Source organism: Heliconius melpomene, chromosome 19, assembly GCF_056956725.1.
Source record: "Heliconius melpomene rosina isolate 202511_hmr_F chromosome 19, ASM5695672v1, whole genome shotgun sequence".
Taxonomy (NCBI): Eukaryota; Metazoa; Arthropoda; class Insecta; order Lepidoptera; family Nymphalidae; genus Heliconius; species Heliconius melpomene.
Genome location: NC_140407.1, coordinates 11,844,808 through 11,861,101, shown reverse-complemented (window position 1 = coordinate 11,861,101; position 16,294 = coordinate 11,844,808). Strand labels below are relative to the sequence as shown.

Here is a 16,294-nt window from a genome sequence, read left to right as displayed (position 1 = left end):
ATACCTGTATAAAGATAACAAAACAGAAAACTATATGCTATACTATACATTATAATAACAACATTAAATAATATCAACATAAGGAAATAGGAGCGGTTAGAAGCAGAACTGATTCAGATTTGATTAAAATTATATCACAAAAATTCACATAGAAGAAAAGAAACGGAGGGCACTCGCCCTAAAGTAATAAATAGAATTAGGGTTACTGGGGGCCCGGAGGACCCCATAGTACAACTCTTGTGTTATATTAACCATATTGATTCATTTAAAAAAAATGTATTTGAGTTTTATAATAAAATGTTTCAATCAATTAATAATTTATTTATATGTAGCCGTAGATAATATATAAAGCATAATACTTTATATATTACTTAAATTTAAACCATATAAATAAACTCAAATTACCTTATTCTTGTTTCAGATCCGGGCAAAGCCCTGCCGCATCGCGGCCTTGCAGTTTTTTATTCCTGTCAGTAATTGTTAAGTTCCAAGTGAGAAGTGGTCCCTAATCAGTGAAGTGTTAAGTGATTGTGCATTATGGCGACGTTCACCGGCTTTACGGTCCTCGTCGCGCTGCTCGCTATCGGTAAGTCATTGTCGTATAGATATGCTAATATGGTAGACAATTATACATTATTATAGGATTTCTCTAACAAATTATTAAATAAAAACATCCCAGAATCATATAAATATCTGCATATAAGAAGTTATATAAAATTTCATATATTGTACAGGTGTAAGGACACCAGGACAAGTACACGTACGTGTATACTATAGAGTTCTATCTACAGTATTTATATCAAGTCATATAAATTAAACAAATAATAAATTATACACAAACAATATTTAAATTTACACTTAGTTATAATTACTGTGAACTCTACCTCTCTACCTAGAGATCTATCTTCACGGAAATAAATTATTGTAGAGCTAGCTGCTACCGGCGATCAATACAGCGGTCAGACGGCAACGGGCCAAGAGAAAAGTTACGCTTACCCTCGCTTATTAATAACCTCATAAACTACTACTGTGACATTATACATGTAATACTTACTTTATAATAAATAAAAAAAAATACAAAAGTATAAAATATTCCTATTTATTTAAATTTCTTTATTCCAACAAAAAATATGTTAGTAATTTTTTTTTTATTGTTGCCAGTTATAAAATATATATTTTTTTATTATTTTCGTTTATGTTAACACCTCATGTGTTTATGTGGACGAGGACGCCGAGTATATATAACTTTCCTATATTAACGTAAACAGCGGAACGTTGGCCTTTTGGAGCTCAGAAGGCCACGGGTGAGATTTAAATTTACCATGATTTGCTATGTTTTTAATTTTAGCACTGTTTTTAACCTATTTATATACAGTTATTTCATTATAATTTTCTGTTTTTTCTTTTAATTATCTCAGAATATTCATTTATTATATTTAAATTAGTACAAGCAAAAGAAATAATAATAATATCCAGAGTAGTTTAGTACACAAGAAGTTTATCAAATTAGTATTTAGTTTGTATTTGTACCGTAGCCAAAAGTTGACCTTTAAGTTCAACTTGGAGAACGTGTCTTAGAAGGCTACATTTTTCAGAGAAATATTTCATTTTTTAGAATATTAAAACTTTCAATTTCCCTTCTCGATATAACATTATTAATATGACCCATTTTTGTATTTGTAATTTAACATTGATAAAAGCCATTTTATTAAGCGGTGCCAACCGGTTGCTATAGAAAACTAGAAATTTAAAACAATAAATTCTCTGGTATCGTGGCAAAGCGACTGTAAACTCAAATAAAATCAACTCAATTTTTTTTATTATTAATATATTCTTTATTGCACAAAACAAAATACAGAAATTTAAAGAAGATTATATTATAATATTATATACAGTGGGTAAAAAAAGTATTTGCACACCCTAATTTTTTGATGTTACATCTACAAAAAAACAGAATGCTTTTAGTTAATTATTGTATTTAATAGCTTAATCTATATGTATTTCGAATTGGTTAATAAAATTTCTCAGAAAATAGAAATTAGAGAATGAGACGGTATAAACACATATTTTAAAGTCAAATAAGTATTTGCACACCAACCAGCTTGTACGTATTTTGTAAAAAAAATCAATAATAAATGAAAGAAAAGACACTTAATATTTTGTGTGCATTCCATTAGCATCAATGATGGCTTGCAATCTCCTTGGCATCGATTCCAATAATTTGGACGTTGTTTAAATCGAGATTTGAGCCCATTTCTCCACCAAAGCCCCCTTCAAATAATTTTTATTTAAAAATTTCATTTTCATCAAATTTTAATCCAGCACATGCCATGAATTTTCAATTGGGTGGATGTCTGGCGTTTATGGCGGAGTTTTCAGCATTCTACGGACATTGTATATCACCCATTCCTTAGGTTTTCATAGCTGTATGCTTAGAATTATTGTCCTACTGAAAGTAATATGTCTCACTTACGCCTAATTTCGATTCGCTGCAAGACAAAATATCGCGCAACACTTTACCGTAATCTACTGCTTTCATTATTCCTTCGATAAAAGCCAAGTTTCCCACACCATTTGCTGTCATGCAGCCTCAAACCATCACAGGACCACCGCCGTGTTTGACTGTACTATGCACATGTTTCGCCTGAAGTTCAGTATTTGGCTTGCGCCACACAAATGTTTGTCTGTCCGTTCCAAAAAGATAAAATTTGCTTTCGTCAGAAAAAAATAAAATTGTACCAAAATTCTAAAGGGGTATTTAAGTATTCTTTCACGAAAGTTAGTCTTTTTGCTATATTGGCCTCACTTATGAAAGAATTTTTCCTCGCTGTTCTGCTACGAAGACCACCATTACCCAGTACGTTTCTTACAGTTTGAGCACAGACAACCTTACCTGAACTTGACGCGATATCATTTGCTAAGCTTTGAGCGCTTGTAAAAGGTTTATTTTGTACCGATTTTAAAATTTGTCGCCTTTCTCTCGTACTGAGCTTCTTCGGAAGAACGGACCTTTCCTTATTTTCAACACTACCCATTTCTTCTCGGTTTTTTATAATTTACTACACAGTCGAGTAATTTAACTTTAAATTTGACCCGATTTGGCGATAACTTCAACCTTCATTACGGAGTAAAATAATTTCTTCACGCGTCGATAACGACAGTTCAAATTCTTTCGGCATGTTGGCTTCAAGATTTTTTCTGAACACTAAACAAATGTCTCGTTATTAGAATACGTTTCCCGATGTTCACATGTATAGATACAATGTTCACATTTTACCTAAAGTGACAAAATGTCGCGGGAATAACATTGTATCTAGGGAATGGTTGGTGTGCAAATACTTATTTGACTTTAAAAAAGGTGTTTTTACCATCTAATTTTTTTATTTCTGTCTTCTAAGAATTTTTAATAATCAATTCTAAATATATATAGATTAAGCTATTAAATACAATAATTAACTGAAATCAATCTGTGTTTTTCTAGGTGTAATTTCAAAAAAATTAGGTGTGCAAATACTTTTTTTACCCACTGTACTTTAAAAACATACATACAATAATCTCGCTTGCCTGTAAGTTTTTACACGTATTGCTGAAATCACAACAATGGTATAGGTACGTAGCATCATAAATTGATACTACAACCACATAATTTGAATTTCGAATTAAAAAAATGTTTGAGTAATTTATGCTATTTATATTTTAAATTCTCTAAGCAATTTAAAAAAAATCTAAGTATAAAAATTGTAAAGACATGCGAGGCGTTACGAAATGCAGATTATAATAGAGCAGATAACAAAACGTTAACCAAGAAACCAGGAATCCGGAGAGGTTACTGACCTTAGACCTAATATGTTCCTACGAATTAAGTTATTACTAACACACGTGCTACAACTTACAAGCTTTTGTTTCGTCGAAACAGTTATTCAAAATTATTATAATAGTTAAAGTTAGCGCAATATTAAAATAAAAAAAAAATAGTTATTTAATATTACGACGCCATATTGTTTTCAAAAATATTTTATAAAGATACAATTAACGATCTCTATTTATTAGCGTTATCTTGTTTAGTATTGTATGAATGTATGCTTGATATTTTGTAAACATTACATTCACAACTTTATCGTCCAAGAATTTTACAGGAATACCTAAACTTTACGTAGTAATAAAAGTACTAATAATGATGAATTATTTCTCCACCTATCTAAATTAACCGTGGCCGTCGTGGCGCAGTGGTTCAAGGGGTGTCTTTAACGCGACGGCTGTGGGTTCGATCCCCACTCGAGGAAGTGATATATTTATTTACGTTTATATTACCATTTCTTCGCTCTGGTGTGGAGGCAACGCGCGGCGTTGAGTTCTGCTCAACGGCAAACAGGCACACAATGCCTCCAGAATTCGGCAGAAAGTGGGGAACGAAGTGTCTTAACACTAGGTTCCCTCTGCCTACCCTGCTGTGTGTGGGATACAACGTAAAGCTGATTTTTGATTTCATTCTATCTAAGTTTTTGAAAAAAAAAATCCAAGTTAGTAAACTAATTAAAAACTGTAAAAGTATTTTAAAGAATAGATCGAGAGAACAAAATATTCCACCGCCTATCTCAACAGACTTCAAAATGAATTATGCATAAACAAATTCTAGTTCAGGCGAGGTATTCATACTTTAACGGCTGGCCGTCCTGTCGCCTACTCCTCGAATAGAAAACTTAAACTCACGTTTCAACAAAGCATCTTGCCGCCGAACTTGGACTTGTCGATTACATAATTAATGCTATACGAAGAACAATTCATTTGTAACGTACCTGTACCTATGAAGTATATTATTTATTAAATTTTTATAAAATACAGCAGTTAATATATATCTAAATATAATATATTATCTGTTATTTTATATATGGATATGTTTATAACCATGTGCTATATTTAGCTTGAAAAATTTCTATAATAAGTTTGTTCGTGTATTAAAATCAATAAAAAATTGATAAAAATATTTTGTATCTATCAGGAAAATTTAATTAGGTTATAAAAGTAATATTGTACTATAGAAAAGATATTTCATGAATAAATTTTAAAACGCACACTTTCTGGGTGCGTCGTTAGAGCAGGTGTTAGGTGACTCGGTCATTTAATAAACCCACATACTTAAGATTACGAGAATGTTAATAATATGATTTCTTTAGAGCAACTATGAAACAAAGTCAAATAAAAGTCAATGTTTTTATTCGATAAGGGTATACAGGGTGGAAGAGGCTGCGCTTCTTTAATTGAAACTGCATATAGGGTAAAAAATTTCAAACCCGAAGCTAAAGAAATTAATCAAGATGCCTCAACAGTTTGGACGTAGGATTTTTTTTTCATTTCACGATTTTTCTCCATACCTGTATTTCATGTGACGCACACATACACATACTACTACAAAAATACTACTAAGCGTTGCCAAACTTCTACTTTTCATTCGTCAAAACAAAACCGAACGAGAAAGAACGATATCTCGCGTTCTTTTTCACGCAATTACCTATTTATTATAAATCTAAATAACGTTCAAACCTCTTATTAAAATTGTTTAACAAAATCCTACTTTAAGTCAATTTATTATATCACCTTTATTATGAAATTATTTAAAAATACTGCATGGTTATTGAACCACCCACAAAGTTATATTCAAAATTTTTAACACACAAAATGATATTGAACTACGATAGATAGGTACTTACATTTAACATTAGTTTTACATCGTCGTTGTCGCATTCTCCTTTTACTATCACTAATATTTACATCATAAGTAATATTAAAAACTCAACATTTGTTTGAAATGTCTTAAAAAAATGTATGTTTTGATAGTACACTCAAATACTGACACAATAGTTGAGAAAAATACTCAGTAATCACATCATCACGATCACGAAACATTCATCACGATTTTAGAAATCCGATTAATGATAAAATTAATATTAAACAACATCCAAATAATTTAAAACACTTAATAATTATTCAACGTATAAAGTCGAACAAAATAATGTAAATACAACAGAACTTAGCCGTTCCGCGGCTAAGTTCTGTTCTCACACAGATAATTAAAAACATTGTAATAGTTGCCATTAACTAAAATACTTATCGAATATACTATTAAATTTTTTATTAAGATTTTCATTATGTATGATTATTTATATCATATTTGTATGATTATTTTGATAGAAAATCGTATAAAAATTAAATATTAAACGAGTTTTATAATGTTACACGAGGACCTGCGAAAACTCAATACGAAATAAATTAATATTTAGTAATTATTTGTAAATAGTATTGATAATTTTATTAATTATTTTAATATCAAATCATGCGTAAAAAGTATAATCTACATTTATTATGAATTATAGTGTTATATTGCACAATCAATCAATATTAAAAATGAATTTTGTTATCTGTACAAAGACACCCCGCTCACGCCGCACCGATTACCGGGGATTCCCATAGAATCGGTGCGGCGCGTACATTCTGCGCAATAGTAGTTGGGTCGGACTATAGCTGAATGCTATTTACTAAACCATATAAATACAACGGGTTATGGGCCCAGACCACGTCGTAACAATAATAAAGAAGATTGCATCAATCGTAGAAAATTAGAAATACTGGCGAGATTAAAACAGCGTTACTTCACGCGACGCTTCGGCGTTGGTATTGAAATTTGGAGGTTAAGTTGCCGGGAAGGAATAAAAAAGAAAAACAAGCAAAATAAACAATCACAATGGAAAGGAAACAGCACAGTAATAAAACTGGAAGGAGTAAAAAATTGGAATGCTTGGAAGTTCCAAACCATAATACTACTACGGGGGGAAATTGTGTCATCATCTGCATTTATTGTAAAAAGAAATGCTACAATTAAAAGAAATATTAAATGTTTCAAGTGTAATAATATGGGTCATTATCGAGCTGAATGTAATGTGGACAGAAAATGTAATATTTATTGTTAAAAAAAGTGAAAAAAAAATGCTATTATTGTAATAATTTTGTAAACATGTTAAAAATGAGTGTTAGTTTAAAACGGGAACATAAAAAATGTGTTTGTAGTGCAACAAAAGTAAAATTAAAAACCTAATAGAAATAATTCAATAAAAGTGTGTGTAAAGTGTATTCCTAAGTGTTGCGTTAATTTAACATCAGCTCGCCGCCGTTGCCTACATACCTACGCTAGTTGCTGCGACTCGATTTCTTGAATGAAGCGTGCGCGACGTTGCCGCGCCGACAGGTAAGTGTGTGAGTGATAATATTACACTTTACAAATGGCGTTTTTTTTTAAAACGATTATTTTATTATTTATTTTGTTTGAAAAAATAACTTTTTCATTTTTGGGAATTATTTTTTTTCTGAATTATATTAGGCTTTCATAGAGTAGTTAAAACTGTGGTTTCATTTAAAGTGGTGCCGTCAATTCCACCCTGTATATTAAGGTCACATCCTAGCCAAGTGCCATTATCCAGTAGATTGGCTTGACTAAGCAACCATACTTGCCAAGTGTGATCTTATGCTACCCTTCCTTATCCTATCCTATGCTTTGTTTATTTAATAATATATCTACCATAATATCGTTTCTAGTAATCGGAAGCCTGTATATGTAAGTAGTACCTACCGACAGTGATAGCTGATTGTGTCGCTTGAGGTCAAATATCAGTTGCTCTTGTTAATAAGCGAGGCTATAAATCTACAACTAAACAACTCATAGAAATCTTAAAGCAAATTGATATTAAATTAAATAAAAGCTTGTAAAACAGAATAAAAATATATTAATAAAATGTAATTACTTGCCATTTTTTTTAAAATAATACTGATTGGATTAAATAGTTTGATTAACATTAAAAATATTGAGAAGCATGGAGAAAATATTTTTGGCATCAAAAACTTTATCGTTTAATAAACTTACTTGATTCTTAAGTAATTATAGAAAAACTCTAATATTAGAATAATATAATTAGAATTTTTCTATAATCAGTCACGGTCAGTAGACACAGAGATACATTAACAATGCCCATATAACTGTTTTCATCGCATCATAAACAATATATTTATAATAATAAATATTCAAATATTAGAAATAAAACATATTCTTTTTCTCAATCAATACGGTAAATATCTTATTTTAGCAGTTATTTATATTAATAGATAATTAGTAAGACAGGAGTTAAATTTTAACTAAAATTATAAAAAATAAAAATATATACAATGAAATAATATTGTGGAGGTGGTTCTGACTTCAAGCACATCTGTCGACCATTTGGCCAATCACGAGCGTAGGTTAGGTACCATCTGTCGTCAGTCGGCCGCAAGTTTTTGTAGATACTATTTTTTACCTACACATTCAATATAAGGGATGCTGCAGTGTTATGATATTTTAATCAATGTATATAAATAATTTATTGAATATTTACTAACATATTATCGGTATCGATATAGATATGTGATAAATAAAATTAATTCACATACAAGTCTTCTTCTTCCTCCTGGCATTAATCCCGGCTATAGCCAGAGTCAGCCTTTCTACTCAACCTACACCCAAAAGTGGAGTCACTTTGCACGGTGTTTTGCGTCCTGGGTGGTTAGACCATTGGCTCTTATGCTCTCATGCTATTTTACATGCAAGTACTATACAAAATAAGGAATTTAATAATTAATAATATATAATTTTATTTTACATAATTAAATTACAAATTATTTTTTTTCTATGTAAGTATTTACATTTTATTATTATAGACATAAAAATCACGTGGTCACGTAGAATAAATGAAGCACTCATTAAACTTTACGTTAATTTTATAACATACGATGACACGAGTTTTCATATATCTATAATAGAAACACTTTTGTTGACTCTTTAAAATAATTTCTGTTTACAAAAGATTGAGAAAAACTAAGAAATTCTGTAGCTGAGACCTTGGGAAAACTAACAATTTCTATAGGTTTACGTTCAACGCTGAGAATATCTTTCTCGACTATGTGAAAGTTTGAGAAATCCATAACGTTATATATTAACGACATACGCACTTGTAGCAAAAAATATTTTACACATAAAATAAACTTTAGGTTTAGACATTTATTTATTTACAATTAATAAATGCAACTCTCACTTACATATATATTTTATGCATTCACTAATAGTATACTGGTATTCCCTTTGCGAGGTCGATACACTGAGGTCGTTTTGATATCAACTATGTTGGTAAAATTGGGTCGAGCTTTGTAGACCAGTGCAGAGTGTGCTCGTCATGTTCTTCACAGCTAGCTAACACTTCTATCGTCAACACACGCTAAGAAAAACAAAGAATAAAAAAAATGTGTCTTTACAAATATCTTTTTTGGAGAGGATTTTTTTATTTATATTGTTTATTTATAATATGTATATACAATACGACTTAATTGTATTTTTAGTTAACTAACGCAAACATAACGTAAATTATTATTCTCAAGTTTTTAAGTCGTTAAAAAGATGAATATCAATAAGATCAGTAGGTACATATTTTCTTTCCTGAAAATTCATCATTAGTAATAAGTACAATATAAAATTATAGTGTTAGTCTAAACACATTTTTTACATGTATTTTCGTAATTACACAAATTACATAAAAAGATGGCGAAAAAATTTTTGCGTTGTACATAACAAACGCGCACAGTATGCTCGTAGGCTAAATGCTGCAAACTGGTTACTTATTAGTGAAAACATTATCACTAGCTACTAGAAATTATAAACGTTTTAACTTAAAATTAACTGTTAAAAAAATTTAACTTTCTCAAGAAACACATATAGATCTGTAATGATAAAAAAAACATAAAACTCTTTGGAGGGCAATAGTATAAATTCTTAACACTTAGGACAATACTTATACTCGATTTAAAGTACAATGTAAATGAATAAAATTTACATAGTTTTTCTCCAAAGATTGTTTATCTATACAGAAAGTGAATTAAGAAGAGTTGACCAATTTATTTAATAACAAAATCTTACTCACTTTTTACATTTCTTGCTAGCCCATGTCTGCAATCAATATAAAAAATATAGAAAATTATTATAATAACTTTTTTATCATATATAATATATACCCTATTATATATCTTTAAGTTACTCTTATTACATAAAACTTTGTTAATTATGCGTTATTTTTGTAACAGGAGCAGTGCGAGGTGAGGACGAAACTATCGGACCTATTTTCATGAAGGAACCCCCAAACCGAGTAGATTTTAGCAATACGACTGGAGCTGTAGTAGAATGCGCTGCCCGAGGATCCCCCGCTCCCGACGTCATTTGGGTTCGTGCCGATGGAACTGCTGTTGGCGATGTTCCTGGACTGCGACAGGTATGTATCTATACTTTCTGTGTTCTCCCTAATATTAAAATCATTATATGGATTATAAACTCGGACTATAAACGCAATGTTCGTGGGTTCGATGCCCGTTAAAAAAATGAATTACTTTCATTTCACAGCTTCAGCCAAACAAACGCCACGTTAAGCACCTCTCATTATCTACGCTACTCGGTAATTACGAAGGAGTCAAGCCGTATTCAGTGACTACAGTTTTCCAAAATAGTATTCGTTAAATTTATGCGTCTTTAATTAAAAAAAATTACATTGCTAATATGTAATTATAAATTTCTTTTTAATAATATTTTGTATAATATTTTTTAAACTAGGTCTTACCTAATGGCAATCTGGTGTTCCCACCATTCCGGGCGGAAGATTACAGACAAGAAGTGCATGCTCAGGTATACGCTTGCCTTGCTAGAAACCCAGTCGGAACTATTCATTCAAGGGATGTTAATGTACGAGCTGGTAAGTTACATGATATTTCATACTGTATTTATACATTATAATAGATATACTTAACTTCTTACTTAAAAAAAATAGATTTCTACGAGTCTCGATCTTCGATGACGAGAACGATGTTTTCTTTTAAAAATTGTAGGGTAATATATTGAACAATCATGAGATTGTATCTAAAATAAAAGTAAATTTATATGTGTTAAACTTTAAAATATATAACAAAACTCAAACAAGAAACTAACTGAATAAAGTTTATGTTAGTATATTTATTATATTATTCCATAGATTTTTTCATTTATATTTGCTATTTGATGAGCAACAAGTGAGTAGCTTTATTTTGCAAATTTATAAAGAAAACATTTCAATTTTAAATATGTAGACAACTAAGTATATAATTATTTTTCGATGACGAAGGTAAACGATATCGTAGTTAAATTTAAAACCACCGTTAAATTTAATACCAGCCATGGCCCACTCTATCGGTTGACTTATGAGTTATGACCCTGGTTAATTGACACTTGATATGCAACTGTGGTAATCTATCCTATAGTATGTAATACATATATCCTCTAGTATTTAAATATTTAAAATTTCGATTTATTTATATTAGAATCATATTTGGTTTCGAATAACAAATGTCATAATTAATATATGAGGCCGTCGTAGGCAAAAGGGTGTCACTGGCTCGGTCCCCACTCGGGGTAATCAATTATTATTCTTTAATATTTTCATTTCTTCGCTCTGACACCAAGGCAGCGTTGAGTACCGCCACTCAACACGCCAACCTTCCAAAAAATTCGGCGCAATGTGGGGAATAGACAGTGTTACTACTAGGTTCCCTCTGTCTACCCTGTTATATGCGGGATAAAAAATAATAATAATAATGTATATACATATTATTTTAGTATATTATTTTAGTATAAGATAATATATTGTAAAAGTATTTAAGCTTTCATTTTCAAACAAATTAAACCAATTAATAACTTCTTTACATTACAGTACTACATACAATTATTTAAGTGCTCTGCCCTTTTTATGACTGAGGGCTCAATAAGGTCAATTAAATAATCATCCTGGTATGACAGAGTTCCCTAATTTAACAGTTAGAGCATTCGACACGTTGTGTATTGTATTGTCATTAGTATTATAAACTATGAAGTTAAAAGGCAGTTTTTTATTAACCTTTGATGCAAAACTTTACAAATATCGAATAAATCATTTGCAAAATAGCTAAGCATGGATTTATATATAAACTGTGCTACAATCCTATAAACTTTTTATTATTAAATTTTATAGTACTGTTAATAAATAAAATATCCAACATGACATTCAAAAGATTTTTAACAATATGCCAGTGGTCGCGCAGCATTATGATACAGATGTGAACAAGGAATACGTTATTATGGGAAACAGCATTATCCTTAAATGTCAGGTTCCATCTTTTGTGGCGGACTTTATTGAAGTATTATCATGGCATACTGATGAAAATGAAGATTTTTATCCTGGGGAAAAATATGGTTATTGCTTTGAGTTATGACTCTTTCCCTGTATCCGTACCAATCCTTGCAACATATATAAACTAAATTTACATCCAATTCAAGTTGTGCAGCAACAATATGAATCTGAAGTTAACAACGAGTATGTCATCCGAGGAAATTCGGCAATCCTTAAATGTTCCATACCGTCTTTCGTGGCTGATTTTGTAAATGTAGTTTCGTGGCACGATGAAGAGGGAAATTCGTTTACATTGAATAGAAGCAAGGATGGCGAGGGTAAACTTAGCAACAGTAAAGAGTTATTATAGCAGAACCACCATCCTTACCAAAAAGTCCTTTAAAATGCTAAAAAATAAAACTTTACAGTGGTTACACAATATTATGAAGCCGAAGTTGTGTCTGAATATGTTATACGGGGTAATACAGCGGTATTAAAATGCAATATCCCTTCTTTCGTCGCCGATTTTGTTAAAGTGGAAGCGTGGGTTGACTCTGATGCTGGGGAGTACTTGCTTACTGATGACATTGGTAGGATAATCATAGTTTCCAAAGACCACACACGAGCCATTTCCCTAATATACCTTTAGAGCTTCCTATCTTTCCTTTAAGGTAATTGAATTTTTTCAGTTGTTAATCAATTTTACGAAGCAGAAATATTAACAGAATATGTCATACGTGGAAACGCTGCTGTATTAAAATGTTCAATTCCTTCATTTGTTGCGGATTTTGTGAAAGTAGAGGCATGGATTGACGAAGAAGGAACAGTTATTAACTATTCAGATGATCTTGGTATTCAACGCCTATAAGAGTAGCCTTTCCTTATTTGTTATCCCTTCCTTTTAGATCCAAAAATAAATCAAACTCTTAATTTTGATTATTGTTTAGTTGTGTCGCAGCATTATGTTACGGAAGCTGAAAATGAATACGTAATTAGAGGAAACACTGCAATTGTTCACTGCAAAATCCCTTCATTTGTTAGTGATTTTGTTTACGTGGAATCGTGGCTAATGGATGATGGCGAAATACTAACAATTAACAATACAAACATATCAGATGGTACTTACATACAGTCATGGAATAATTTCAATTTTTCCATCATTCCTCTCTTATCCCTACCTTTTTTTAACTTTTTTTTATCATATTTATATATGTTTTTAAATAGTGGTGTCACAACCATACGAAGCTGAAGCTGATAATGAATATGTTATTCGTGGAAACGCAGCTATAATGAAATGCGAAGTACCAAGCTTTGTCTCAGATTTTGTATTTGTTGAAATGTGGACTGACAGTGATGGGGGTACCTACTACCCTGGAAAAAATGAGGGTAAAACTCCTACCTACCATATACCTCTTTCCTTAAATTCCTTATTTTTTACAACAGCAGTACTTCAAGCTTACGAGGGTAGAGTCAATGATGAATTTGTTTTGCGAGGAAATACGGCTATTCTTAAATGCATCGTGCCATCCTTTGTAACTGATTTTGTCAATGTTGTGGCATGGCTAATGGACAACGAGACTATAAGTGCAGATGAAAATGCAAATATAGATCCTGGTAGTAACAATTAGAGTACTTCCTGAGCGTGTTTCCTACATCCCAAATCCAATAGATTTATATATTCTTTAAAATTAGTCAAATTTCACATTTACAGTGGTACATCAAAATTATGAACCGCGTGTTATCGACGAAGATGTTCTTCGTGGGAATTCCGCTTTAGTAAAATGCTTGATCCCATCATTTGTTTCTGATTACGTACATATTGTGGAATGGGTAACAGATGAAAAGTCCCTCTCTGCTTTTTCATTGAATGACTCTGAGAGCAATTACGGTAATTGAGATCGCTCGCGTGACCCCAATTGTTCCCATCCGTTCTCCATAACACCCTAAGGCTACTTTAAATTATTCTACATAGTAGATATAATTTAAAAAATAATTTCAGCTGTAAATCAATTCTACGAATCACAAGTCTACGATATTTACGTCATACGCGGCAATGCTGCTGTATTCAAATGTCACATTCCTTCGTTTGTGTCTGATCACGTACAAGTTGTATCTTGGCATGATAGTGAGGGCGCAGAGTTCTTGACAAATGATGATTATGGTATAACTATAATAAATTTCATAATACAATATCCTTTGCCATCCTTCCTTAGTATAAATTGAAACATTCATCATCCTTGTGTTTGACTTTTGCATTTGATATTTCAGTTGTTTCTCAAGCTTATACAGTAAATTTAGTAGAAGAAAATGTATTAAGAGGAAATGCTGCAATATTTAAATGCTTAATCCCAAGTTTCGTGACGGAATATGTTCATGTTGCTTCTTGGATAATATCAGAAGGCCATGATGAAACAGAAATCATGTTGAATGATACTGCTAATAAAATGGGTATCATATAAATAGATAATTGTTACTGTTCCTTATCCAGATTTTACTCCAGCTTCAAAGGATTGTTTTTTTACTTTCATTAACATTGCAATTTTATTTGCAGTCGTTACTCAGGCATATACTGTTAATCTTATGGAAGAAAGTGTCTTGCGTGGCAATGCTGCTATACTCAAATGTCATATTTCTACGTTCGTTACTGAATATGTAAGCGTGTCATCTTGGATAATTTCGGAAGCCGATACAGATGTTTTAGAAATAAAAGCAGAATCGAATGATTTGGGTATTTTTAATTTGAAGGCCTTCGATCATCCTATCCTTTTTCCATATACAATCGCTGTTCTTAGTGGTATTTCAATATTTTCCAGTTGTTTCTCAAGCTTATACTGTTAATTTGATGGAGGAAAATGTCTTACGGGGTAATGCTGCAATTGTTAAGTGCCATATACCAAGTTTTGTCTCAGAATATGTAAGTGTCTTGTCCTGGATTATATTCGAAGGGGAAATGGAAGAGAAAGAAATTAATGGCACCGGATATGATTATTTGGGTATTTTTTAATAAGATGTTAGGTACTTACGCATCAATCCTAACGCCTCCCCCTCTCCCTGCCGTGCCAGTTCTTTTATTTTACATAAAAGTAATAAATAATACTATCGTTAATAAAATTTTGCTATTATTCATTTACAACATTTCAGTTGTTACACAATCCTATACCGTAAATCTTTGGGAAGAAAACGTGTTGAGAGGCAATTCAGCAATACTTAAATGTCATATTCCTAGTTTCGTTTCTGAATATGTTTCAATTAGTTCATGGATAATTTCCGAAGGTGACAATGAGGAAATGGATATAAGTTTAGATTCTGATTTTAAATTGGGTAAAATTTAATTATATATTTTTGTTTGTTCCCGTCCTAGTTCCTTTTCTATTTGTTTCTAAGGAAGTATTAGAAGCACTGTGAGGTTAAAAAAACATAAATAATAATGTGTTTTTTAGTTTTCTGTATGAATAAAAATCGATTTCCAGTCGTCTCACAAGCCTACGATGTTAAATTTTGGGAAGAATACGTTCTGCGGGGTAACGCTGCTATATTGAAGTGTCAAATCCCAAGTTTTGTCTCTGAATATGTATCTGTTTCATCATGGATAATATCTGAAGATTCTATTGAAACAGAAATAAATATAGATCAGTCTTCAGAATTAGGTACACTAATGCTCCTAACCTACTATTTCACTTCTTTTCCTTTTCCTTAATATCCGAAACCTCTTGTAAACTCAGTTAATTACTGTATAGATAGTAAGACGTCAGATATTTAAAATAAATATTTTTCATTGGCTAAAATGCCTAAATTCTCTTATTCTTCACTTTAGTTAGAATCGTTGTTTCAGTGGTTTCACAAGCGTATGCTGTTAATCTTATGGAAGAATATGTTCTTAGAGGAAATGCAGCTATTTTGAAATGCCACATACCAAGTTTTGTGTCGGAGTTCCTGTCTGTTGTGTCTTGGATAGTCAGTGAAGGAGAAGAAGAGATTGAGATTAATCTTGATTCAGACCAAAATTCAGATGGTACGATTTTAATATTATTTATTGCCAAAAAGGCTGTTCTCTATTT

General features: G+C 31.3%; 1 protein-coding gene across 49 annotated transcripts in view; it reads left to right on the top strand.

The window, feature by feature from the left end:
• The window catches only part of Dscam1 (Down syndrome cell adhesion molecule 1), a 61,349-nt gene that overhangs the window by 4,940 nt on the left and 40,115 nt on the right, over positions 1-16,294 (top strand). For 30 of the 49 annotated variants that reach the window (XM_085203701.1, XM_085203681.1, XM_085203696.1 and 27 more), the window contains exons 2-5: positions 422-586; positions 10,153-10,337; positions 10,673-10,811; positions 16,069-16,248. In XM_085203701.1, coding sequence (XP_085059827.1) covers positions 538-586; positions 10,153-10,337; positions 10,673-10,811; positions 16,069-16,248 — 553 coding nt within the window. In that variant the 5' untranslated portion in view covers positions 422-537. Of the gene's footprint in view, positions 1-421; positions 587-10,152; positions 10,338-10,672; positions 10,812-12,157; positions 12,320-12,403; positions 12,575-12,664; positions 12,827-12,925; positions 13,088-13,460; positions 13,623-13,679; positions 13,851-13,947; positions 14,125-14,235; positions 14,398-14,787; positions 14,965-15,049; positions 15,230-16,068; positions 16,249-16,294 lie in introns of all 49 variants that reach the window. The other 19 variants (XM_085203725.1, XM_085203716.1, XM_085203715.1 and 16 more) reach the window with 10 other exon arrangements.